General features: G+C 51.2%; 1 protein-coding gene across 1 annotated transcript; it reads left to right on the top strand.

Moving 5' to 3' along the window:
- The first annotated feature begins 474 nt into the window (after positions 1-474).
- Positions 475-19,575, top strand: Bmf (Bcl2 modifying factor). Its single transcript, XM_059261134.1, has 5 exons — positions 475-597; positions 967-1,096; positions 3,129-3,425; positions 4,937-5,097; positions 18,717-19,575. Exons 1-5 carry the CDS (start codon positions 475-477, stop codon positions 18,816-18,818), a joined length of 813 nt encoding a protein of 270 aa, XP_059117117.1. The 3' UTR covers positions 18,819-19,575.
- Positions 19,576-27,018: the final 7,443 nt, after the last annotated feature.

The following is a 27,018-nucleotide window of genomic DNA, read 5'->3' as shown; positions in this document are numbered from 1 at the left end:
CGTGTTCTCCTCCAGCTTTCCTCGGACCCGCCCAAGCAGGCGAGAAGGCATTTTTTTTTTCCGTTAGGGACTGACAACTCGTTTTTCCCACTACAAGTTGCAAGCCTCTGAAAGCTCCCAGCCTTCTCCTGAGCCGGCTTTCTAGAAGCCCCGCAATAATTCTTCAGCCCATTTCCAAGTAGACAAAAGTCACTTGGGCGCCCTGTCCCCCCACCTAGTGGAGAACCCAGGGACTCTCGGGTGCTTCTGAGGCCTGCCTTAGGAAACGAATCCTCGCCCGACACTACGCTACAATTGCGCTTCTGGCCAAGGTCAGAAATGCGCTCGGCCCCTTACAGTGTTTCCAAGGGAAGGTTCGTACATTAGTGACTGTCCCTGGCAGCTGCCCAGCCTGAGACTTGGAGCTCCACTTGTCATTGGTCAATTGTTTGGAGTGACGCGAAGAGGGGCGGAGCCTCATCAGCTGTTTGCGGGATGCCCGGAGCGGGCGTATTTTGGAAACAATACCGCGCGGTGCGCCGTGGCCTCCTCTCGCGCCAGCTCGCGCCTGCAGCAGCCGCTGCCCTAGCTCGTACCACCGCCTCCCGCCGCAGCCCGGTGAGCGCCCGGGCGGCCGGGGGCCAGGCGGAGTTGGATCGTACCTCCTCCGGGAAGTGGGGAGCGGAGTCGCGCGGCGCGTGGGGGCCCGGGAAGGGTGTGGATTGCGGGCATCTGGGGTGACCATGAGGAGTTGGGGTGCCGGGATGTGGAAACCGGGTGCAAAGCACAAATTTGGGCGTGCTGTTCCAAGCGAGGCTTTCGGGAAACATTTGGAACTCAGAGTTGAGAGTAGGTGGGCCAGTGACCCTGGGGTACGCTGCCAAGCGCCCGGAACGCTCTGGTCTCCGGGTCTGACTTTGGGGTGGGGCCATGAGTTGTGGTGCATTTTGCCTCCCTGCGTAGTCTTAAGGGTCCTCTTCTTAACAGCTGGAGTTTGCCCCCTCCTTCCCTATCGAGTGTGGGCGCCAAGCCCCCCGAGTGCTCGTCACCCTGGACCCTGGCGCAGAGCCCTGGCATCACGACTCGGAGGCTGAGACTCTGTCCTGGAGTCACCCAGGTGTGTGTGCGCTTGTGTGTGTGCGCGCGTGTGTTCTGAGATCTTAGCCACTATTGAGGTTCAAGGTATCTGGCTAGTGCCATCTCCTAAGAAGCGGAGGGGTTTTAATTGAGCATCCCAGTTGGAGCTCTGAGGCTCTGGGATGGCTCCAGCGGACTTTAATCCCTTTGCTAGGAATAAAGCGTTCTCTGGCTGTGCTCTCAGGAAATACTCTCTTCCTACCAGCCTGGACATCACCACTTTAGCTCAGAGAAGCTGAGGGTCTCTACTTTTCCCCAGTTTACATTTGTCTTTGCCCAGAACCTCTCGGAGGCTCACACCTGCAGATCTTGTGCAGAGTTGGGGGGGGGGGTCTCCGCGTTTTCAGAGTCACACCCTCTGGCTGCACCTCCCCCACTGTCCAGTCAAGGCAAGGGTTGAACTTTGGGGCTTTGCTGGGAGGGGGAGGGGAGTGATAGGCATCAAAAGAAACACCAAGACAATGACTCCTACTTGTGATTGGCTCTGGAGGGTCCCTACTTTGGTTGGGATTGCCAGCCTGCAGAGAGGGGGTGAAGGACAGAAGAACCCCTGCTAGGTGACAGCTCTTGGTCCTTTTATCTGGAAACTTGATTTTTCTGTTGCTGATAAGCTGGAGTTCCCCCTTACCAATTGGAACAATATCCAAAGATGTCTGCTTTGCCATCCTTACGGGCATGGCATTATTCTCCAGGGAAGAGAGCAGAGACAAGACCACAGATAGCTCAGGGATGGGATGAGGTGGAGAGACACTCGCATTTAGGAAAGGAAGGTTTCTGAACTCAACAGATTTCTTTAAAGACAAAGGTTTTTTTTTTTTTTTTTTTAAGATTTCTTTTAAAACCCACAAACCACTTGGCTTGTCTTTCAAAGGCAAGACATTGGGGTGTCTGAACTCCTGGGAATCTCTAGCAGAGTCCGAAGATGACAAAATTTGTTTTTGCATTGCCTTGACGATTCGGGTGCTTGCTGATGCTTCTGGTTGCCCCAGGGGCACGCTTGGAAGCTCAGGCTGCTGGGTGAGTCCAAGTGCAGAATTTCATGAGCCGTCAGGTGGAGCGAGAGGAACTTAACACGAAGAAGCAGCCCCGCAGTGTAGGCAGTGAGAGAAAGCACAGCAAGAGGGCTGAATTTCACTTCCTTCTGTGAGGCACCTTGCACCTATCTCAGGTTCAGCTCTGGCAGGAATGGGGGGCGGAGTGGATGAGGATTTGAAGTCATGGAGATTAGTGGGTAGAATTAGCCGGACTCTTTGCTAGAGGCCGATCCAACCCTCAAGGTTAACCTGTGGTGGGCAGGCAGTTCTGCTCCTCTGGGAGAGAGCTGAGCTAGGCAGCCAGAGTGACTAACTTAGGTCCCCTGTTCCAGGACACTCACCACACCACCGAGCCTGCTTGTTGTGTTGTGAAAGGAGGGGGGTGGAGACGTGCGGTAGGGTGGGGCTAAGCACGTCAGGAGGGAACCTGGCTGCTGTACCATTGCTGGTGGCTTTTGTTTTTGCTGCCAAGCCTGGAGTTCAGCTCAGACTTAGGCGAGAGCTTGGAGGTTCCTCCTTAGGGTGTGTGTGTGTGTGTGTGTGTGTGTGTGTGTGTGTACATATGTGTGTTGTGAGCACTTTGTACAGTCAGTCATTGTCCCCTTCCGGGCCCCCACAGTCACTTACAGAGGCTAGTCTTCCTTATATTTTCCCAGGAACCCTGTGGAAGCACCTGATCCCACCCCTTGCTTACAGTCCTCAGTGTCAAACTCTGTGATCAGCCTCGGTCAGAGGAGGTGGGAAAAGACGGCCCTGGTGGGCACAGGGAGGATGTATGGAAGGGCCCTGACCATTGGGGAGGCCCACATTTTAGGGGTGACTATCACTCTTGGCAGTGTTTTATTACCAAGGTTGTGTATGGTCGGAAGCTGGCGTGGTTCCCTCAAATGAGAAGAGTGGGAAAGGATGGAGGGAGGGGAATCCTTGGTCTGGCCTCAGTAGGCCAGCATCCCACATACCTCCATTGTTCTCTGACAGGAGAGATGGAGCCACCGCAGTGTGTGGAGGAGCTGGAAGACGATGTGTTCCAGCCAGAGGATGGGGAGCCAGGGACACAACCTGGGAGCTTGCTCTCTGCTGACCTGTTTGCCCAGAGCCAGCTGGATTGCCCCCTCAGCCGGCTCCAGCTCTTCCCTCTCACTCACTGCTGTGGTCCTGGGCTCCGGCCCATAAGCCAGGAAGACAAGGCCACCCAGACCCTCAGCCCAGCTTCCCCAAGCCAGGGTGTTATGCTGCCTTGCGGGGTGACAGAGGAACCCCAGAGACTCTTTTACGGTGAGTGCTCTTAGCCTTAGACATTGGGGGAAATGAGGGGACTTTCCCTTCCCAAACCTGCTCGTTACTACTTCCTTCCCCAAGCTGAACAGCCAGGCTATCGATCGATCCATCCATCCATCAACTTTCAGCCTTCTCCACCTGTGCTTGGCCCCTCAAAGGACAAATTCCTTTGTTCTTTCTGTTTCTCCCTGGAGGGATCCTTGGGTCCATGCAGTCTCCTGTCACATCCTCTGTCTTCTCAGTGACTCTGCCTTTGGGGCCCGGGTGCTGATTTGTCTTTCACGAAGGGGAAGGGAGTGTTAAGTGTCACTGTTGCCACTCAAGGAGAAGCCCAGCCAGGTCTTATAGGGAAGGTTCCTGAAGACAGAAGGTGGCTTTGAGTTGTCACTTGGGACTTTCTGTGCTTGGAAGGGGAACTGGAGAAAGAGGTTGGGCCCGCCTGGGCTCAGTGCCAGCAGAGGGGCTGTTTCCAAGGCCAAATCAGACACGACCCCTTCATTTGTGGGCTTAAATGGTTTGTTTTATGAGAAATAGGCCCTCCTCTGGCAAAAGGGCAGGATTAGACACTCGGTCTGTTTTCTTCTTTTAGCACACTGGCCTGTGGAGGGAGGGTAGAGGTTCAGAGGTCATCCTGCTGTGTCCGCGGGAGCAGACTGAGAAGCCGCTGCAGTTAATCAGAGGGAACTAACTGCCCATAGGGCACTTCTGGAAAAGCAGTTCTGGCGGGAGTCTGAGGAGCTGGATGAGGCCTGCTTCGGGCTGGAAGAGGGAGGAGGCAGGAGGTGGCAGGCGCCCCCAGCGGCCATTCTGGGGCCAGCACTCGGTGAGCCGACCTGGCTGCTGGGGGCAGCCTCAGGAGTTTTCTCCCTGGCTTTTCTGCTGCTACTCTGATCTTTGAGTGCTGAGCCCAGCTTTCCTTAACTGTACTAGAAAAATGAAGACACTTTTGGGGTTTTTTGTTTGTTTGTTTGTTTTTCTTTTCTCTGTCTGCTTTACTCAACCCAGGAACCAGAGAACAGCTTCAACCTGCCACTACACGAATAATACATGGAGGTCAAGTATAGCTTGATAAATGACAGAAGATTGGCGTGTTCGTTGTACACATTAGCACCCTGTGCTATGCCATGGTACTGAGCATGGAGGAGAAGGCAGGGTCTATATTCTTCTCTGTTTTTTCCAGGATAAATGTGTGTGTGTGTGTGTGTGTGTGTGTGTGAGAGAGAGAGAGAGAGAGAGAGAGAGAGAGAGAGAGAGAGAGAGAACACCCTCGAGTGTGCTAAATATTCAGCTACATCTAAGCTACACTCTCAGCCCTCGTACCAACTTTTCTATCCTTGGGCAGCTCTCCGAGTTTGGCAGAATGCCCTGGTAAAGGCAGGCAGGCTGCTTCCTCCTCCTTCTATCCTAAGATTTACCAGCAACTCCAGGTCTTGGCCAGAAAGGGTTGACAATGGAGAAGGTAGGGTAGGGGTAGAAAATGCTGAGATGTGGATCCTCTGTCTTTGCAGGCAATGCTGGCTACAGGCTTCCGCTCCCTGCCAGTTTCCCTGCAGGCTTGCCCCTTGGGGAGCAGCCCCCCGAGGGACAGTGGCAACATCGAGCAGAGGTACAGATCGCCAGAAAGCTTCAGTGCATTGCAGACCAGTTTCATCGGCTTCATATACAACAAGTAGGCCTGAGGGTTTGGGGGGCGGTGGGGGTGGGGGTGGGGGTGGGGGGGCTCGAGGCTGTTGGCGCTGGGAAGCCAGGGCTTGCCTTTGTCCTCTTGTAAGTAACCCAAGAGTTGCCAGGCCTCAGGCTATGTTTCAGAGTTTTGGCCTTGGCTACTGTCATTATGATGGACTGGGTAGGCACAATTAGTTGAGTACTCATGTCCTTGAGAGTTCCAGCTGCCTACTTAGCTTCACAAGAGGTGGGACGATACTGCGATCCCTCCCTGCCCATGGGATGGCTTCCTGCAGTCTGGTTGGACAAACTCCCCAGACCCAAGTTGGGGGCTTGTCTCTTGTAGAATGCTGAAGTGAAACTGAGCAGTTGGGGGTGTGCCTGGCTGAGGAACAGTGGGAAACCGGTAATCAGTCCTGAGATGGGGCCATGAGTGGGGGAAAGTGGTGGAACCGGTTGCAACCTGACACTTTCCAGCTGGAGAGCCACTCACTGTCTGTGTCTGGGAACCCAGGCCCAGGACTCTGGAGATTGTACCTCAGAGTCTCCCCAGACCTGCGACCGGCGGCCGGCGGGGCGCTCTGCCTGGTGCTTGGCCGGCAGCCTGGCACCAGCCCCGCCAGGGTGGAGCATCGCATGTCAGCCGAGCATGTGGCAGAGTCCATCAACAAAGGCGGCGGCTGGCAGGCTCGTGCGGGAGCCCGGTGTGCCATGGATGGGAGGCTGTCCTGCTCCACAGCCCAGCCACCGTCTGTGCTGGGCCCCCAGGTGCTTAACCCTTCCCAGACAGGCTGGCTTTTTGGATAGCTGCCAAGGCAGGGGTGGAGCCTGAAGCTGGATCCTTGCTGGTACAGATAACTACCTGGCAAAGCCACAACACAAGGAAATGAACACAATCTCTACCTATAGGACTGTGTTCCTACCCTAGCAGTGCGTGTGCGCGCGCGCATGTGTGTGTGTGTGTGTGTGTGTGTGTAGATCACAGAACAAATAACTATCATGGTTGGACACAACCTGGGATTAGATGGGTAACTTCAGATGACCAGAACAGTTATTGGTAGTAATAACTTTGACTTGTGAGCAAACCATTGCCAGCAGCAGTGGGTAGAGGACATGGACCTTGAGTTTTCTGAGAACAGGCCACAGGGTGTTATTGGTATACTTCTCTGTCGGGAGTCTGGGGCCACAGCTATTTCTGATGGGTTTCCCCAGCCCTTAAGTGATTTGGAAAGAGGGCGGCCCTGTGATTAGGTTATAAGGCAGCCTGGCTAATTGCTGTGGCCCGGCCGCAGTCCTCATCCCCTCTGTGGTTACACTGTACAGACGTGGCTTAGTGAGTCCCCTGCAGTCCATGTGTAGACTCCTGATTCCTGCTTTCAGTCTCTTGGCCTCCTTCCTTCCCATGTCATCCGCCTTGGTTGTACAGGTCTGTGTCTCAGCCCGGCTCATGGCGTTTGGTCCTAGTACTGGCACGGGTGGGAAGACAGTGGCTGTAGTCTTTAGCCTCATCTAGAGCACATCTGGAAGACGTTCTTTCTTCATTCACACTAATCTGGCCTCTCTCAGCAGCTGTTTCCCAGGATAGTCCCCTGTCCGTTAGTGAGCCCTGACATACTGGAGACCAGGCTAGAGGCCTCCTTGCTGCTGGACCAAAGTTCAGGAGGAGACCCTATCCTGAGGTCTCCTGTAGCAGAATTTCTTGGGCTGCCCAGCCCCCACATCATGACACAGAGACTTCTTAATTATGAATGCTTGGCCTTAGCTTTAGGCTTGTTTCTAGCCAGTTTTTTTTTTTTCCTACACTAACCCATTTCTATTCATCTACGTGCTGCCCCAGGCTCCTTTACCTCATCTACGGACTGTCCATCCTGCTTTCCTGCTTCCTCCGTGTCTAAGTCTGGCAGGCTGGGCCCCAGCTGGCTGCCCTCCCCTCCCCTTTTCTCTCTTCCCGCCATTCCTGCCCATCCCTCCTCTGCCTAGCTATTGGCCATTCAGCTTTTTATTAGACCAATCAGGTGCCTTAGGCAGGCAAGTTGAAACAGCAACACATCTTTACCTAGTTAAATAAATACAGCATAAACAGATGCAACGCATCTTTACATAGTTAAACTAATATTCTATTCCACAACAATGTCCCCTGCTCTTCACTGACTGATACCTTTCTCCCAGTTTAGGGCTGCTTCTTTGAGGGTACAGGTCAGTTCTAGATGAGGTGCTAGCATCTCATCCGGAGCGCCCCCAAGAGGTTGGAAGGAGAATTACACAAGAGTGTTAGTTGCCCTTTAGTCCTTGTAATAGACTTCAGTTGTTATTATTATTATTATTATTAATGTTATTATGTACATAGTCTTAGCCCAGGCTGACCATGAACTCGCTATGTAGCTGAGGATGGCCTTTAACTTATGATCCACTTCTTAAGTGCTGAGATTGCAGATTTGGACGACTATGCTCCATTTTTGTGGTGCTGGGGACCAAACCCATGGCTTCCTGTATGCTAGGCAAGCACTCAGCCAGCTGAGTTCTCCCTCTAGTCCCCCAGTTGTTATTATTATTCCTCTTTTACTTTCTCCATTTCCTGCACAGGGAGATGTGGGACATGACAAAGATGTAGCGTGGCATGCCGGCAGATTGGGTGTATCAGTTGTGGTCCCAGGGCAGCAGGTTTCAAACTGTCCTGGGTGATAGTTTATGTTGGCCACATCCCTTATACCTATCTCTACGCCACTTGTTATCTCACTGTATTTCCTGAGGCGTGTGTCGAGGGGGAAGGCTAACCTGGTTCCCAAGTGGCTGGCTCAGAGTGGCTCCTCTGGGTTCATGGGCAAGAATCTATAGGCAGACATCATCAGGTGCTGTTCGCTGCTGGTTCCTTGGGTTTCTGAAACTGAGAAAGTTGGAGGTGATGTAGTGGAGGTAAAAGGTTCCTCCTTCCTCTCTCTCCTTTCCTCTTTCCTCCCTCCCTCCTCCCTCCTCCTTCCTTCCTTTTGGTGTTGAGTAGGTGCGACAGGGTCTTGCTATTTAACTTAAACCTAACTTAAACCGGCTTCAGTCTCCCCGAGTTCCGGGATTACAGGCATGCATCACTGGGTCCAGTTTAAAGGAAATCTTTTTCACCTCTTTCTGCTGGGGCAGTGGGAGGCTCCCGTTCTGTTCCTTTTGGCTGGCAGGCTGCAGCAGGGATCTCTAGTACCTCTTTGAGAGGCATGCACTTAGGTTTGGGTTCTGAGAGGGTGACCCCTCCAGTTTCTCTGTGGAGGCAGGGGGTGGGGGGGGGGATCAGATTCAGTTCCTGACAAACTCACAGCTGCCCTGGTCAGAAGGTCGGAGCCTCTGTTTCTCTGTGTTCTCTGTGAGTGACTCCTCCAGCCAGTGTGGGCCTAGGGATAATTGGTACCTTCTTTCCTTCCCTGTGGCCGGGTCTGAAGCGATATTTCTAGACAGTGTTGAGAAGCTCAAATAAATAAATAAATAAATAAATAAATAAATAAATAAATAGATAAAAGCTACTGTGGGCCCTTGAATAAGTGAACAAGTGGGTTAGGATTCTTTGTGTTGGAATTTTCTTTCTCTCACTAGGCCCAGGAGTGGCTCCATTCAGAAAAAAAGCAGATTTAGAAATTCCCTAAATAGTAATTCGGTATTTTGGAAAATGAAATCTAAGGAAACTTCCAAGCCCTTGATTGAAACCCTCTTCATTTGTAATATCAAAGGAAGGATGGGGACTTTCAAGCAGGTCTGGGAAGAAGTGCCTTCCTGCCACTTACCCAAGCTGTGTTTCTGAGCGAATCATTTTCCTGGTCCGGACCTCAGGTTCCAAAGCTAACCTTGCAAGGTTGCTATGAAAAGCTTTTGGGAACTGTAATAAAAGCACTATTGGCCAGGGCTTGTAGCTCACTCAGGTGGGCATCAGAGGCTTGCCTAGCAGCCTGGAGGCCCTGGCTTTGATGCTCAGGACTGCAAAAAACAAAACCAAGAAACTACGGTAGCTTGGAGAGTTGAACACATGCTATTAGCAAGGCTGGAGCAAGGCAGGAGGGTCACAAGTTTAGGGACCACCAGGCCAGCTTAGTAAGACCCTGTCTCAAACAGAAAGCAAGGAATAGATCAGCGGTAGAAAGCTTACCTAGTGTGTGCACACATATACCAGGAATTTGGGATTTTGCTTGGACCTGACTTTATAATTCTTGGGGCGCTCTTTTGGAAGTTGTACCCAGATTGGCGTTTGCATGGTTCATCACCTAGCATCTGGATCTCTGCCCAGCATCCTGGATTCTTTGTTCTGGGAGTCCCTGACTGCTTTCTGACCCTTAGGATGCTCTCCATGTTGGTGAGTGGTTTTCTGGAGCAGAGACCATGGCTAATGAGGTCACTCAGGCTCTAGAGAGAACAGCCCTGTCCAGAGGCCCCAGAGATTTGTCCTAGAGTGAGAAGTCCCCCCCCCCCCCCCCAGGAAACCATCTTCTATCCCAGGGGTAGGAGGTCTATGCAGGACAGTGCTAGGGGAAGAGTGGGGCTGGGGGAGGGGTCGCTGAGAGCTCAGTGTTCGTGAGAGCCTGTGCTGGGGCTTGGGGGCCCTGTGTTTGCTCTGTGGCTGGCTCTGTTTATATCACTCGCTATATTTAGCTTCTGAGTCATCAGCGTGGCAGACTGGAGGCCGAGTTCCCCACACACTCTGCACCTGACTGTTCTTTCTTCCAAGAGAAGGCCTTTTAGTTCCGGGCAGTTCATCCCTCCCTGCCCACCAAGGCAGGCCGTGGGGATGGCAGTTAGCTTTGGTGTGTTTTCAGGGTGGGTGGGGGGGAGGTGGTGGGAAGACAGGATTGGAGGAAGCACAAAGAAGCATAAAGAAAAGTGCCCGGTTTGCCTTTTGATCCATGCCTGGCAAGTCAAGAGGGCACATTCCATGACCAAAGCAAGAACAGCCCGCCTGTGTACTAAGAGGAGGGTTCCAAGCCTTGTCCTTGCCCAGCCTGCCTTGTCCTGCCCAGCAGACTGACCCCAGACAGACAAAGAAGAGGAGCCAGCTGCAAAAGCTCGAAGTTGAGACTGAGCCTGGGGGTTCAGTCTCCACAGCTGTGAACCCTTCCAACCTGCTGCTGGCCTGCCCCTCCTGGCCTCCTGCCTGTCTGCCTCCTCAGCGACCGAGACACTACCACTTCCCTCCAGAACTCTTCAGGACTTACCCCGTGGCCTCACGGAGCTGGTCTGAGATAGAGGGAAACTGAGACACCCCGCGGGAGCTGGGTGAGGGAGTCAGGAGTTTCGACCTCCAGGCTGTGGAGGTCGGCGTGTGGGTAGGGTTCCACAGCACTGTCTCCTGCCCAGCCACTTGGCCCCCAGTGACTTCCAGCTGTGTCAGAGGAAGCCCTGCCAGCCTCCAGCCAAGAAGTGGCTGTTCTAGGCTGCCCTTTCTTCCTTGGAGAAGAGTCGGCTTTGCTTTGGCAGCCCTGACATCCTGTTCGTACTGATGCCTGTGCTGAGAAAGCCCTTGGCAAGGAGTCTCTCTTTCCTTTTCCATTTTGCTATGTTGCTAATCATGGGGTGTCTGGGCAGGGCAGGGCCTCCCTGGATCCCTGGATGACCCTCTGGGTGTCAGACCCCAAGTTAGCTTGAGAGCCTTGGAACCTGAGCCCAGCAGCCTCTGGCTACTGTGAGCCCTCTCAAAATAGGAAGGCTGGCCTGTCCCAAGGAATGCATGCATCTGGCCAGGAGCTGGTGCTTGTCGGGCAGGGGCAGGCTCACCAGTAGAATGTGCCCAAGCTGCTGGGTGCTGCCACCAGGCCCGAGGGCGAATGTAGAGTTTCTCCTTTAATCCTCAGAGCAGCCTTGAACTTCCAGACCCACTGTTCCTATTTTGTAGCACACAGGCTGATAGAAGCAGAGCTCGTGCCTAAGTTCCTCTGCAGAGCTGGGACGTTTGGGTTGATTGTAAAACCATGATCTTCCCACCCCACCATCCTCCTTCTTGGCAAACACATGCCAGAGGGCAAGGATGTGCTGGAGCTGTCATTTATCACCCTAACCAGTCCGACTCATGGTACTTGATTCTGTTCTCTTGACTTCTTCCTCATTAGACTGTAAAAGAAGTGAGAACAAGATTATTCTGAACCACCTTTGTATCCCTCATAACTCTTAGCTCTCTGGGCTCCGTAGAACCTCAATGGCTTTAGCAAAAACATTTTCCCAACTTGTGCAGAGTGGAATTTTCCTAAGGTTGCCTTATCATTGTCTCTGCTCTCAGCTACAGGCTCTTCCCTTCAGCCTGGGCCTGGGTGGTCTCCTAGTGTGACAGGAGAATGAGAAGGGGCTGTGTGCAGATCCCGGTGTGACGCAGAGCGTGCAAGTCTGCGTTTTGAAGTAAATGAGGGTGGTTTTAAAACATGGTCTGAAGTCCTAATTTCAACCAGTCTCTAGTTCTGTTTGATCTCCAGTTAGCTCTGCCTCTGAAAGTCCTCTTGTTTTCTGGTCCACATCATCCTTTCTGAACAGTTAATGATCTGGAAACAATGTCTTTAAGCATACTAGGGGAGCAGTTCAGCAGTGGTTCTCTTTGCACAGGTAATACTATTTGCATAATGTGAGTAAACACTGCCATCTTTTTTCCAAGACAGGGTTTCCCTGTGCAGCCCTGGTTGTCTTGGAACTAACTCTGTAGACCAGGCTGGCCTTCCCTGTGTAGCCCTGGCTGTCCTGGAGCTAGCTCTGTAGACTAGGCTGGTCTTGAACTCAGAGATCAAAGGTCTGCACTACCATGCCCAGTTGACACTGCAGTGTGTGTGTGTGTGTGTGTGTGTGTGTGTGTGTGTGTGTGTGTGTGATATATATGTGTGTGTGTGTGTATTTTATGTTCTTGGTATTTTGCCTAGATATATGTCTGTGTGATGGTGTCAGATCCCCTGGGACTGGAGTTACAGACAGGTGTGAGCTGCCATGTGGGTGCTGGGAATTAAACCCAGGTCCTCTGGAAAAGCAGCCAGTGCTCTTACTCTTACTGAGCCATCTCTCCAGTCCCAACACTGCAATATATTAAGGGGAAAACAAGTTCTGTAGGACCAGAGAGGCAACTCAGAGGTCGAGTACCTGCCTAACATGCCCAAGGCACTGTTTCATCCCTAGCACTGTAAATAAGTAAATGGGTGTCTTGTATCAACTTGTATGGGTGTTTTGCCTGCATGTATGTCTATAATACCACATATGTGTACGCCTGCTGCCCTCAGAGGCCAGAAGAGGGCAGCGGATCCCCTGGAGCTGGTTATGAGCTGGCATGTAGGTGCTGGGAATTGAACCCAGGTCTTCTGCAAGAACAAGCGCTCTTAACCTTTCTAGGCCTTTTCTCTCCTTCCCTCCCTCCTTCCCTCCTTCCCTCTTTCCTTCTCTTTTTTAAAAGAACAGCTTGGGATTCAGAAGCCAGGGGCTTGAGTTAACTCATCAGACTTGCTTAGGGTGATTTTTGGGGAGACCTTGCTTCCCCGTCTGTAAAACAAGGTTGGTGATACCCACCTGTCCCGTGACCAGCTGAAGAGATACGAAAACACTTTGTCTGTGTTAGTACAAATTGCTGTTTGGTAAATTTGCTTTTCGAGTGTTAGGTCTTTTGAAAAGCTCTTCTGATCCTTTGGGTGACTTTAGCTCTGCCGGAGCTTCTGGAACACTGGTGACAGACACATGAAGCCCCCAGAGGACAGAATTGAATCTGGACTGGGAGAGGCAGAGGGAGATTGTTATCCAGGGAGGGCCGGGAGCACGCTTGTATTTAATGCGGAGGCCCTGGGGGACCCAACAGAGTTTGATTGGTGTAATCTAACTGTGTCAGGTACCACAACCAGCTAGATTTCACTTTTTCTCTCTCCCTCTCTCTTTTCTCTCTTTACTTTTTGGCCTCTCCCAGACAAGAGGCTGAATCTATCACATAAAGGGCATCTTTTCACCCGGGCAGACCAGGTATTCCTGGCCTTGGATGGACGTGTCACCTTTCAGGACTGACTCTTCTGCCATCAGTCCCATGTGCATAGGCTGGGAACCCACAGTGTGTCTTCCAGCTACCCCACTACACAGGACGAGCCACCAAACATTCAGTTGTAGTGCCTTGTTCACAGTAGGAATTTAAATGCTTGTCCGTGATATATGCCCTTCCACGGCCATAGCAGCGAAGAGAGACTGACCCCTGGTTGGGCTCTGGGGTTACTCATGCTCTGTCAGCTTTCTTTTTTCTTTTTGAAATGTTTGGGTTTTGCTTATGTATGCAATGGAGGTCAGAGAGCAAACTGCAGGACTCTCTCCTTCCACTCTGTGGATTCTAGGTTTTTTGTTTGTTCTGAGACGGCCCTGGCTGGCCTGGAACTTGCTGTATAAACCAGGCATGCAGAGATCCACCTGTCTCTGTCTCTGGTACTTGCTGTATAAACCAGGCATGCAGAGATCCACCTGTCTCTGCCTCTGTCTTTGGAACTTGCTGTATAAACCAGGCATGCAGAGATCCACCTGTCTCTGCCTCTGTCTCTGGAACTTGCTGTATAAACCAGGCATGCAGAGATCCACCTGTCTCTGCCTCTGTCTCTGGAACTTGCTGTATAAACCAGGCATACAGAGATCCACCTGTCTCTGCCTCTGTCTCTGGAACTTGCTGTATAAACCAGGCATGCAGAGATCACCTGTCTCTGTCTCTGGAACTTGCTGTATAAACCAGGCATGCAGAGATCCGCCTGTCTCTGTCTCCTGAGTGCTGGGATTAAAAGCATTTGTTGTCATGCCCTGTGGGTTCTAGGACTTGAACTCAGACTATTAGGCTTGGTGGCAAGCACCCTTATCTGCTGAGTCATTTAGTCAGCCCCTTGAACATTTTCTATTCTTTCCTTCCACCCTTGGGTTTAAAGCTTAGTGAGTAGGAAGGCTTTGGGGTGTTTCATTCCCCCTTCCCAATCTCTCATCTTTGGGTCACTCTTTGTGGTTTCTGGGAGCTCCCAGGCTGAGGCACACATGCCCAGCCTGGGAGAGCTGGGCCCTGTTCCAGGAGTTTGCCCTCAGTGGTGGATTATATGCTGAGTGCCTGGCCGGGTGCCTGAGACTCAGAGGTCCCCCTTCCCTCTCCCTCCTTTGGAAGGACCCGTGCTCTCTGTTGTTTTTGGTGTCTTTGTATCCTTCATCCTGTTTGGTAGAGGCTGACTTCCTTCCTCACAGTTTCTCTCTCTGGCTTCCTTTCAAGTCCTTTTTCTTTCCTTTCTCATTAGTCTCTTTTGTTTGACTTGTAGAAATATTTTGTTTGTTGTTACTCCTTGTAATCAGGGTACTCTTTGACTCTTGGTGTGTGGGAGCTTGCTTTCCATTTTGGGGTGTGCGGGAGAAACCTAAGCGCAGTATTGCAGGCTTGGTTTATGTCCTGGGAGTGCTCAGGGTCCCAGGGACGGGCTGCCAGCCCTCCCCAGCCAGTGTCCAGGCCTGCTCAAGCACTGCTGAGCCCTTGGCACTGTGCTGTACTCCTGAAGGCAATTGTGGTCACAAACTCCTTGGGGTTGGAAAGTACCTCCGTGGTTTCCAGAAGGCTGTCTGTGGCCTGGCTGCTGCAGAAGTACCTGGCAGGATCCACCTCTGGTGTGGCCACCAGGGTAAGACATTGGTTTGATGGAAAGAGGTTAAAAGGCATTGAAGAAGGTGCCAAGCTGTGCAGTGTTTTCTTCTAGGTCATAGGATCAGTAGTAGCTTTGATATCCTCCCCTGTAATTGCTTGTATTTTATGATGTTTTTACAAGGAATATTTAAATATACAATACATTTTCCTTCTGACCTTTCTTTCTTTCTTTCTTTCTTTCTTTCTTTCTTTCAGTTTTTCCTTCCTTTCTTTCTTCCCTTTATTTTTGTGGTGATTGAACCCAGGACCTCCATGTGTGCTAGGCAAGTGGTCTACCACTGAGCTTCATTCCCAGCCCCCTTCTGATTAAATATATATATATATATATATATATATATATATATATATATATATATTATTTTCATTATTTTTAATTATGTGTGTCTTAGTTAGGGTTTTTATGGCTACAAAGAGATACCATGACCACAGCAACTTTTATAAAGAAAACATTTCATTAGGGGTGGCTCACTTACAGTTTCAGAGGTTCAGTCCATCATCATCATGGTGGGGAGCATGGTGGTGTGCAGGCAGAGGTGGTGTTGGCTACATCTTGACCAGAAGGCAGCAGGAAGTAGACTGAATGTCACACTGAGGGAAGCTTGAGCAAAAGAGACCTCAAAGCCCGCCCCCACAGTGACACATTTCCTCCAATAAGGCCACACCTCCTAATAGTGCTACTCCCCTTGGGGGCCATTTTTTTTTAAACCACCACAGTGTGTTTATGTGTGTGTGTGGGGTGGGCATTATGTGCATGGGGATGCAAGAGCCCTTGAAAACCACAGCATTAGGTCTCCTGGAGCTAGAGTTAGAGGTGGTTGTGAGCCACTGATGTGGGTGCTGGGAACCAAACTTCAGTCCTCTGCAAGAGCAGTGTACACTTTTAACCACCTAGATATCCAGCCTGTCTGCCTCTCCTGATTTTTAGACTGTTACTAATGGAGTTTGTTCAGCATGTAAATTCCTGGGCCTCTTTCCTGGACATTCTGACCTTGTTGGTATGGGTGGGGCTGGGACACTCTGTCTTGTGACATGGTTGGGTTTGGAAGTTATAGATCTAATATAACACCAGTGTGAGTTTTCACAAACAGGGAGCGAGAGATTCAGCCTAAAGCCCGACTGATTCCTGATCTGAGGGTCTAACTAGCTCCCTTAGTGCCTTCTTGCTAGGTCGCGAGCCCTGAAAACTCAGAGCAAAGGCATGGCGCTGGCCTGTGTGTGCACCACCATCCACACTCATGCCTGTCCCCAGCCCTTGAAAGTCTTCCTCCCTCCTGACTGACCACTCACCAGCTCACACATGCTTCTCTGACTCTAAATGATGGGGTGAGATTATTTCCTTGTCTCACTCCCAAAGGACCTGGGGATCTGAGCAAATGACCTCCATCGACAGAGTCTGGGAGAAGGCAAGGCATACGGAGATAGGGCTGGTGCAGGCATTGGATCGTAGACTCATGGTCTCCTTCCTTAGCCATCATGATATTTTGAGATGATGTACTGAAGGGAAGATGGCAGCTCTTCTCTGGCACAGCGAGAGACAGCTGGTGGCACATGATGCGCAGTGATCTTAAGTAGGGATATGGCTCTGGGTTCAGGCCGGTCCCTGCTCCTAACTAGCCATGTGATGACTGGATGAGATCTTTGGTTCTGGGCATGATAATACAGACCCATTCCAGAGGGTGTAGGGAGGCGATGGGTCTTAACATAAACAGAAGAATGCTTTTTATTCTCTACTGTACCTTGAACCTCAGAATTCTGGGGATCTTGTTGAAAATGCACATTCTGAGTCGAGGGGTCCGCATTTCTGTCGAGCATCCCTGATGGTGCTGAGGCTGCTGTCCTGGGGAACCACACCTTAAGAAGCAGGACCGCACCAAGGCTGCGCCTAGAGTCTCACCATAGACACTAGGCTCCAGAAAGCCGGCTCATGCACTAGGGACAGGTCCCCATCCCACTGCCTGGAGGAGGGGCTTGGACCTGCCTCAACTGAATGTACCAGGCTCTGCTGACTTCCCATGGGAGATCTTGCCTTGGAGGAGGTGGGAATGCGGGGTGGGTCGGGGTGGGGGGGAAGGCTGGGAGCGGGAAAATCTCAAATAAAGAAGAAGAAGAAGAAGAAGAAGAAGAAGAAGAAGAAGAAGAAGAAGAAGGACTGTAGAGTGCTCCATATGGGATCACCACAGTCTGTTTCTGTTACTGTTGGAAATCATAGTTGGTATTGCCACTTGGCTTTTTCAAACAGGTACCTGAGGCGATTCACAACGCCGGCAGACTGGCCTCTCCAGGGACCTGTCTTTTCCCGGGGTCTCCTGTTCTACTCATGACCTCTGCACCTGTTGTGGGCAGCAGCTGGGAGGACTCGGCAGCTGGGGAGGCATGGTGGCGGGAGTCCTCCCAGCTGCTGCCGGCCTGGGTCTCTAGCTTTGCAGCTGAAGTTCAGGCTGCTCTACTGGAACCAGACTTTGTTAAGGCTCGTGTTTCCTCTTTTTACTCATCTTTGTTTACAAAACACCAGGAAGCCGTCCGTCCGTCTCCCCAGCACCCTCTGCCAGGCTTCTCTGTGGCACACACACCCTGCTTCCCTTAACCCGCTTGGCGGGCACTGTGCCTATGACTCACTCACTGATTCTCCACACTCCTTTGGACACATTGCTGTGGATGTGGGGTAGTCTGTGTCAACCTTAGTTGGACACCATATTTCTCTTTGTGGCTGAGGGCGGTGGGGAGGGGATCCACAGCCTACTTGGTTCCCTGGGGAAATCTGAGGCTGGATGGAACTTCGAAGCTCCAGAAGTCCAGGAAACCTGCTTGTCTTACCCTTCTCCCGTGTGAGTAGGAGTTACCTGGTAGGGGCTGGTGGTTGTGGTTAAAGACAGCTGAGAGGATCACCCCACCCCCAGGCACTTCACATAAACTTGCTTGCTGACTGGGCCACTGGAGGAATCTAAATCCAGCCTGTGCTGGCCCCCGTTCTGCACACTAGGTTTTTATTCCCCTGTCCACTGAGAACCCCGTGGAGAGGCCCCAGCCTGTCCTCCTCCCCCGGCAGCCAAGGAGAGAACAAAGACCTCCTCTTCCAGCACTCCCTTGTCCCCTCCAGGCCTCTGCTGGCCTCTGGGAAATGGTACCTGTATGGACAGGACGGCAGCCCGAAACCTTAGTGCTTCTGACCTCTGACCTTTGCCCCCTAGCTTCCCAGCTTGCCGGTAGGACCTGGGATAACCTCCAGAGCTGGTGTGCATTCTTTGTTTTTGTTTTGTTTTCTAGTGTGTTCTTGCTTAACGTTTAATTGGCTCCAGTCAGTAGGAAAGAGCGCCAAGAGGGATTATTTATGGCTTACTGTCAAAAGCGGCTATAAAAAGGGCAGCCTAGAGCCGGGGATGCTGAAGGGGGGAGAAGGCAGACTCTCTCATACGTGTGTGTGTGTGTGTGTGTGTGTGTGTGTGTGTGTGTGTGTGTGTGTATGTCTGTGTGTGTGTTTGTACTGGATGAAATCAGATTTTTGCTGCCTCAGCAGTGTGGTTTAAATTGAAGATTAACCCTTGACCTTCACAGTGCCAAATCACTTACAGATGGAGGCTCCCCCTCTTCCCTCTCTTGTTCTCTGTGTTCCTTTGGAATGAGGGAGAGGGAGGGACTCTTGTCTTTCTCGCTCAAGCAAGATTGTTGTTCATGCAGCTGAGTTTGGGGTGGGGTGGGGGTGTGTGTGTGTGCTCAGGAGCCAATCTGATTAAAAGCAGTACTTGGCTAAACTCTGGAAAAATCCTGCGAGCAGGGGAGAAAGTCCGACCCTCCCGTCACAGTCCACACAGCCCGGCCTAGTGTTTTTAACTCCCGAACACCAGTTGTCTTTGGAGTTTTGTCCCGTGTCCCCCCAGGTTGCCGGATGGCAAAACGGTGCCAGTCTGAGGTCTGGCAACGGAAGCTTGGTTGGGATCCAGGAAGGAGCCTGTGCTCTAAGCTGGTGCCTGGCACCTAACGGTCATCTCTTTCCCTTACAGCACCAGCAGAACCGAGACCGTGCATGGTGGCAGGTCTTCCTCTTCCTGCAAAACCTGGCCTTGAACAGAGAAGAAAACAGGGAAGGGGCGGGTCCCTGGTGAGGCTGGGTGGCCCTTGTTGGATGGAGCACCAGGAACGCAGTCTGGAACGGGACAGTCATCCGGGAGGACGGACACTGTCTTGTCGAGTTTTGTTATTTTTAATTTTTTTCCCTGTGTGTACATATAACATACCCCAGTGGGATCTTCTTTTCTGTTCAGAACCCCCACTGGGAACGGGGGGCCTTTGTCAAACACTGTTGAAGGAGGGGCGGCTGTGTCTGCTGGTGGAGTTCCTAAGACTCTGACGATGGTGATGTTCTCCAGGAAGTGGACCAAGGCTTTCCTACTGGAGCCAGTTAGGAAATAGGAGGCCAGGTTAGACTCCCCCCAGTACCACCAAATGTGTCAGCCTTCCCTCATGCCTGATGGAAACACAGCCTTAACCCACCAGGACCTTGGCCAGGGGCTTCCTGGCTGAGAACCGCAATGCCTTGGCTAGCCAGCCCTGTGTCTGGGTTCCCACTTGGCACTGCCAGTGCCCACCGCATGGGCTCAGGGATTGTTACCCAGATCCTGTCACCTCCAGAAGACCTCAGGGAGGGTTGGACTTCTCCAAGAACCTCTCAAAGGTGCCTCAAAATGGAGTCAAGCTTGATAGATAGGTCTCAAGTCTGACTTGGTCCCACATGGAAGCCCCTTGATTGGTTCCAGGGCGCAAACTACTGCCACCTTGGCTGCCTGGGTGTCAGCCATGTGTGAGCCAAGAAGCCGGTCACCATCGCGTTGTGCCCAGCGGCCTGTGCCTTTGTCGGCTGTCTCCCAACTACTGGATTGGACTGGACACCCACCTCGGCAGCAGCACTCTGAGATGGGGTGGATTCGCAGGGGGCGTGGGAATGGAGCAGCCGTCCCACTGATCAGTCAGCCCCAGGGGAGCCTAGACCTCTTGGTTTCCTTGGAAACGTGTACCTCCTCCCCCTTATCCCCATTCCTTTTTTCGTACCTAGTGGGATACCGGAAAAAGCTAGGACAGTGGCTTTGTCAGCTGAAAAGTGACACTGGAAGTAACGGAGGGCGTTTAGAACACGGAACCCGCAAAGCTGGGGACACGTTTCCTACCTTCCTTCAGCTTCCAGCGAGGCCGGAAGAGAGAGTTCTTGATGGGCTCTCAGCTGCCTCTGAACTTCTTCCTTCTCTCCCTGCTGCAGCACTCAGGGAGGGCACTGAAAGCGGCTGGCCTTCGTCACAGGGCATCTCCTAACCCGACACCTGGAAATCAAGTCATAATCTTTCTCTCCGTAAGGAAAGACATGGGTGCTAAAGACAGGGTTCAAAGGAAAGATGCCTTCCCCGAGCAAAGAAGACTCCAGGGTCATTCAAGGAGTTTGGAGGAGGAACTCAGAGCAGACTCAGATTGAACAAGCCCAGTAACTCTCACTTCTGCAGGGGGCGGGGGGTGTCTTCAGTCCTGGGTATGCAGCTGGACAGGTTTTCCACCACACAAGGGTATGAGGGGATCACAGAGGCTGAAGTCAGCCCGTACTCGGCTCTCGAGGCTGGATGTCCTGATGTGGGGCTGATCTGCTCAGAGTTAGAGATGTCTTTCCTAATTTACACAAAGGTACTGTATGCACTCACAACGGCCCTGCCTGCGAAGGACCTCAAAATATGTGTATAAGCCTTTGTGTTTTTCTGCTCAGATGATCTGGAGATATTACCTCTTCTTGGCCACAATCATTTTCTCAGGGTATATACCATGGTTCATCTGCTAAGAAGGTGGGTTCTTGTTTGCAAGGAGAAGGGACCTAACTAATGAGTATGAAGACTGGTTCTGGGGCACACTTACCATTGTGAAGCCCAGCCTTCCTATATCTCTCCCATGCAGTTTAGATGTGTGGGGGAACATATGTGGTCCTCCACTTTTCTGGATCAAGGCTATGACAGGCAGGCTTCTGGTATGTGCTTGGCACATGTGCTGTGGTATATGTGTGCCACCCCCCCTACAGAACCATGTACATAAGTCATCTTTAAAACCTCTTAGCAGACTTTATATCTGTCTGTGCCAGGGCACAGAGGTCAGCTTCAGAGACCTTGCCAGGCACAGGCTGGGTGCCCTGTGGTCTGTCCTGAGAACTGAGTCCAGAGTTTGACCTGAACGTTGAGTCTGGGGCCAGGTGGAAGCTGGCTGGAATGCACTGCCTCCACTTTGGACCTAGCCAGGACCAAACTCACTAACTTGGGCGAGCCAGGGTGAAATTTAAAGCCTCTTTTATCTTCCTCCAACGTGAATCCAGGCTGGGGTTGAAGATCAATGGTAGAGTGCTTGCCTAGCAGTCAAAAGACCCTTGGATGGATCCCTGGGACTGTAAAATATAAATAAACAGGAACACAGCCCTCCACCCCGCCCCCAGCACCACCACCGCAAGCCCTAGGAGGTCGCTGGCAGCCCAGCCCCAAGAGGCAGAGGTTCCCCCTGGCTGGTTGCTTTAATTGGCCAGTGATGTCTGCCTTGTGAATTGGCTTTATAGTCTCCCAGTCCAGCTCCAGGACAGCCAGCCCCTCCCCATCGCCTCTCTCCAATTCCAGGAGCCTGGCTGTCTCTAGTGAGGAGCGGAGATTCAGACTTAGAGGGAGGGAAAGTCTGACCTGTGTGATGACCTGTAACCAGCTGAAGGCAGTGGGCTTTTGTGGTGTGCTGAGGATGGGGTGGGGGAAAGGCTGGAAAACTCAGTATAGAAATGCCCTAGAGGGACACAAGCCCAACGTTCAGAGGCCAAATTGCTCTCCTAATTCACAATTCCCAGTAGGCGTTTCTAGAAGCCAGTGAACAGATCTGGAAAGGAGCATCCTCCCGTCCAGTTACTGACTCCCCAGTGAGGCTGGAGCAGGGGGTTGGGGGGAGCTCTCTGCCTGGCCCTGTGTCTCTGTTTCAAAGTCTGGCTATGCTGTGCGGTTGTCCCCAGTGGCCTTGTCTTGCTCAATCAGAGGTGGAAAAAGATCACCTCCCGGTGACCTCCCTCAGACCCCAAGGGGTGGGCTGTGTCCAGAGCTATGTGGCAGAGCTTGTTCCCAGGGCCTAGAGAGGCCCAGCTGGCCTGCCTTGCAGCCCCAGCCACAGACCCAAGCCCAACCCTGAGAATGATGGGGAGTGGGTATGGGAGACAGTCTAGCCAGGCCCCTGTCTGCCCCAAGCTTTCCAGGAACTAGGCAGTGAGGTCACTATGACCATCCTGGTCAGCTAGGAGAAGAGTGCTCCAATGAGAGCTTTCCTTTCTGGGGACTTGATAGGGAGTGGGGTACAGGTACATGGAGTAGCCAAAGCCGCCAGTCTTCATGGCTCTGCAGGACTTTGAGGAGTCAGTACCGTGACCACCATCCTCCTGGTGGGACAAACTGTGGCTCTGTGAAGATGAGGACCGGTGGAGGCAGGCTATCCTGGCCTGATACCCTGGTAGGACAGGGTGGACCCACGGGTGTTCTGTGTTTCTGGGGTTCCTGTGAGCTGGCTGCAGGCCTGCGGGACAGAGGTTCGAGGGAACAGCAGAACAAAGCTAGGCTCTTCCATACATGCCTAGCTTTGGCCAAGGTGCTATGAGGTATGCGGCCCCAGGCTCGCACTGGCCCTCTTTCTACAGATGGTCCGCTCCGTCTCTGGGTCCACAGGAACGAACAGGGAGACCCAGTGAGATGTAGCATTTCATTCACCCCCAGTTTGGTTGTCCTGGGGTCTGGGCATTCTGCCTTAAGGAGAGGAATGGGGACCATTATTTTTTAACCTGTACATAATATTTGGCTTTTTTGTTCTTTACGTGTATACATATGTAAATATTCTCTCCCTCATCAACTGGTACAGTTTTTAATAAAACCATTTAAAGCAAATCTTTCTTTTTCTCCCCCCCCTCCAGACAGAGTTTCTCTGTGTAGCTTTGGCGCCTTTCCTGGAACTCACTCTGTAGCTTAGGCTGGCCTTGAACTCACAGAGATACACCCTGCCTCTGCCTCCTGCGCGCTGGGATTAAAGGAGTGTGCCACCATCGCCTGGCTGCAAATCTTTATTTTTCTAAGATGTGGTAAAAATACAAGAGGGGGCATCAAACACTCTTAATGTGTTTCTCCCCTAGCATCCTGAATTACACTAGAGGTGCTGGGCTCTGGCCATACTGCCTTTGACTTCTTGGATTGGGAAGAACAGTCTGGCTGCATAGTAGCAGGGCCACAGAAGCCCAGTGTCATGGGACAGAGGGGCTTTGGAGGGGTCAGCCTGGGTTTGGGTCCAGCCTCTGGCCTCCATCTGATGAGTGACCTTGACAGTTATGGAACCTCAGGCTTCCCTTACTGGCTAGTTCTGCCTGCCTCGAAGACTTAAAGGGAATGTGCCATGGGCCCTGCCCCCTCTGGCACCCAGCACTGGCAGTCTGGTAGAGACGGGCCTCCTGTTCTACACATAACTTATCCCCATGGCAAGCCAAATCTTGGGTTCCTTTTACCAGGTAACAAACACCAGGTAACATCTCAGGCCTGGCTTGGTAGCACAGGCCTATGTTTCCAGCTGCTTGGGAGACTGAGGCAGAAAGATCACAAATTCAAGGCTGGCCTGGGCTACAGAAAGAGTTCAAGACGCTGTTGTAAAAGCAAAGACTGGAGATAATACTCAGTGGTGGAGCACATTCCAAGCAGCCATGAAGCCTTGGGTTCAATCCCCAGCTCACAGAGGTGGGGGTGGGGTGAAGGGAGAGGGCTTAGTGGATACAAGTAGGTATGCACCAAGTGTGGGTCTTTAAGGACCCATTCAAAAGGCCAGGAACAGAGGCACGCTCTAATCCTAGAGCTGGGAAGTAGCGACAGGAAGGTCCCAGGGGCTTGCCTGGCCAGCCACTTGTAATGAATTCACAAGCTCCAGGTTAAGCGACAGACCCTGCCTCAAAAAATTAGATAAAGGGGCTGGAGAGATGGCTCAGCAGTTGAGAATGTTTGTTGCTCTTCCAGAGGACCCGAGTTTGGTTCCCAGCACCCACATTGGGCAGCTGCCAGCTGCCTCAGATTCCAGCTTCAGAGGGATCTGATGCCTCTAGCCTCCACAGGCACCCACACTCATATGCACATAATTAAAGACAAAATGAAATCATATATATATATATTATCTATATCTATCTATCTATCTATCTATCTATCTATCTATCTATCTATCTATCTATCTATCTTTATATATATATTAGAGAGTAATAGAGGATACCTCAACTTCAACCTCTAGCCTACACAGGTGCCTCCCCAATACATGCATACGCCACACATACAAAATTGTTTGAAAAGATAAAAGGTAAGCTGGACATGGTGACATATACTTTTTTTTTTTTTTTGGTTTTTTTTTGTTTTGTTTTGTTTTTCGAGACAGGGTTTCTCTGTGTAGCTTTGCGCCTTTCCTGGAACTCACTTGGTAGCCCAGGCTGGCCTTGAACTCATAGAGATCCGCCTGCCTCTGCCTCCCGAGTGCTGGGATTAAAGGCATGGGCCACCACTGCCCGGCGTGACATATACTTTTAATCGAAGCACTTGGGAAGGAGGAGTCAGCCTCATCTCAATAGAGCTCTAGGCCAGCCAAAGCTACATGGTGAGACACTATTTATAAATTAATTAACTAATGGATTAAAAGGTAGCCCATCAGGAGTCATTTGCTGGGTGTATAGGGACTTCCTGGTTGACCCTTTCTTGTGTATGTGTGAATCAACAATGCGTGAGACTCGGAAAGGGTGATTTCCAGCTCTTGACTGAGTTCTGTAAGTCCTTAGGGAAAAGCTGCTGTGGGTCCTGCTTAGCCCTGGCTTTCCCCGTGCCACACGTCTGTGAAGCCAGCAGCTCTCCACGGATGCCCTATTCTGTAGAATGTGGTGACTTGGACTGTCTTACCTCTTTGCTTTACAGATCAGTTAACTGAGGCCCGTGTGGGCGCTATACTTTTCTATGGAGGCTCTTTAAATAGCTGAGTCAGGCCGGAAGTATGTGAGCGTCTCACCCTATCTGTGTTTCCATTTGAAAATCACATTGCTAGTGCCCGGATATCTGAGGAAGCCAACACTTGTCTGTTTCTAATGCCAAACAACTGCCTCTTCTGTAAAACACGGCACTTCTAACTATTCTATATTTGAACAGTAAGGTTTATTTCTACTGGAGTGTGGTGGAAGTGGGGCTTGGTGCCACGTCCAGATGTTAGTCTATACATTATATGCTAAGTTGTAGTTGAGTCCATTAAACACTTCCTGTGAGTGCCACAGAGAATCAGTGGGTGCCTAGTGATAGTAATGTCTTCATTTTTAAATAATATTTTTTTTTAAAAAATTTTTGTTTGAAACGAAAATTTTCAGTAGAGCCCTGACTGGCCTCAAACTCATGGAAATCCTTCTGCCTCTGCCTCCCAAGTTCTGAGATTATAGGTATACTGTATTTATTTAATTTGAGACAGGATCTCTCTATGTGGTCCTGGTTGGTCTAGAATTCTCTCTGTAGCCCAGGCTAGCCTCAAACTCACAGACACCTGCCTACCTCTGCCTCCCGAGTGCTGGGATCGTTGGTGAGTGTTATTACCATGCCCGGCCCTTTCATTTCTGTCTTGCAAGTCGTGTTGACCCTGCTCTTGGTAGCTCGCCCTTGTCCCACCCCACTCCCTCCGTGAATATGACCTGTCTAAAGGCCGCTCAGCGCAAACTTTAGAAAACCGTGGATGGTCTGAGTGGGAACCAGGTGCTGCCGTTCTCCAGCTGTGTGGCACCTGGCAGGTGATGTAATCTTTCTGTGCCTCCGTTTCCCCAGTTGTAGTACCTACACAGAAATGTAAGAGTCTTAGAAAAGTGCTTGGTGTATATGAAGTGTTCAATAAATGTTAAGTGTTAAAGTATTGCTGTTAACATTTTTTGTAAGTGAGGAACCGGTACGTTTGGACATACTATTATTACCAGCAGGGTCTCCTTCAGCTGCAACCTTCTTGCTCTCTGCTGCTCCCAGCTGCCTCTTGACAGCCTTCCCCTTCCTCAGCCACCTTCTCAGCTGCCAGCAGTCTTCCTAAAGACAGATGCAGGAGCTGGAGAGACAGCTTGGCAGTTAAGAACGCTTGCTGTTCTTTCAGAGGGCCAGAGTTTGGTTCCCAACTGCCTGCAACTCCAGTTCCAGGGGATCCAATGTCCTCTTCTGACTCTGCACACATGGCATACACTCACACAGACACATATACATACACATAAGTAAACAAAAATAACTGGGTGTGGTTGTAGTTGGTCCCCCCCACCCCACCCCAGACAGGGTTTCTCTGTGTAGCTTTGTGCCTTTCCTGGATCTCGCTCTGTAGACCAGGCTGGCCTCGAACTCACAAAGATCCACCAGCCTCTGCCTCCCGAGTGCTGGGATTAAAGGCGTGGGCCACCACCGCCCAGTTTGGTTTTTTGTTTTGTTTTGTTTTTACTCTTTGTGGGCTGCCACCCAGCTCCCAAATAAATACACAGAAATTTATTCTTACTTATGAATGCCTGCCCTTAGCTTGGCTTGTTTCTATCAAGCTTTTTTTTTTTTTTTTTACCTTTTGCCTCTGGGCTTTTACCTTTCTCTATTCTATATACCTTTCCTTCCTTCTGGGGGGGTGTGGCTGGGTGGCTGGCCCTGGCCTCCTCCTCTCCTTCTCCTTTTCTCACTCCTCCCTCTTCTCTTCTCTCTTCTCTTAAGCCTAGATTTCTCTTCCTGTTTATTCTCTCTGCCTGCCAGCCCCGCCTGTCCCTCTCCTGCCTAGCTATTGGCCGTTCAGCTCTTTATTAGACCAATCAGGTGTTTTAAGCCATCAAAGTAATACAGCTTCACAGAGTTAAACAAATGCAACATAAAAGAATGCAACACATCTTTGCATCATTAAACAAATGTTCCACAGCATAAACAAATGTAACACATCTTAAACTAGTAATATTTCACAACATGTGGTAGCACATGCCTTTAATCCCAGCACTCAGGAGGCAGAGGCAGGTGGATCTCTGTGAGTTCAAGGCCAGCCTGGTCTACAGAGTGAGACCCTGTCTCTAAACAAATGAATAAACAAATCTTAAAACAATAAAGGCAACTGCAGTCTCAACACTTCTACCACAAAACTCGTTCTACAGAGCATTCCTTGGCCTACAGGGTACTAATAATGCTAGTACTATTGTGTTAGCGTTCTGCATGTATGTTCACCCTTACACATAGCAACTTACAATGACGGGCATTTATGAGTTCATGGTTTCTTTTTTCT

This window comes from Peromyscus eremicus, chromosome 4, assembly GCF_949786415.1.
Source record: "Peromyscus eremicus chromosome 4, PerEre_H2_v1, whole genome shotgun sequence".
Classification (NCBI taxonomy): Eukaryota; Metazoa; Chordata; class Mammalia; order Rodentia; family Cricetidae; genus Peromyscus; species Peromyscus eremicus.
This window is presented reverse-complemented; position numbering and strand designations above follow the sequence as displayed.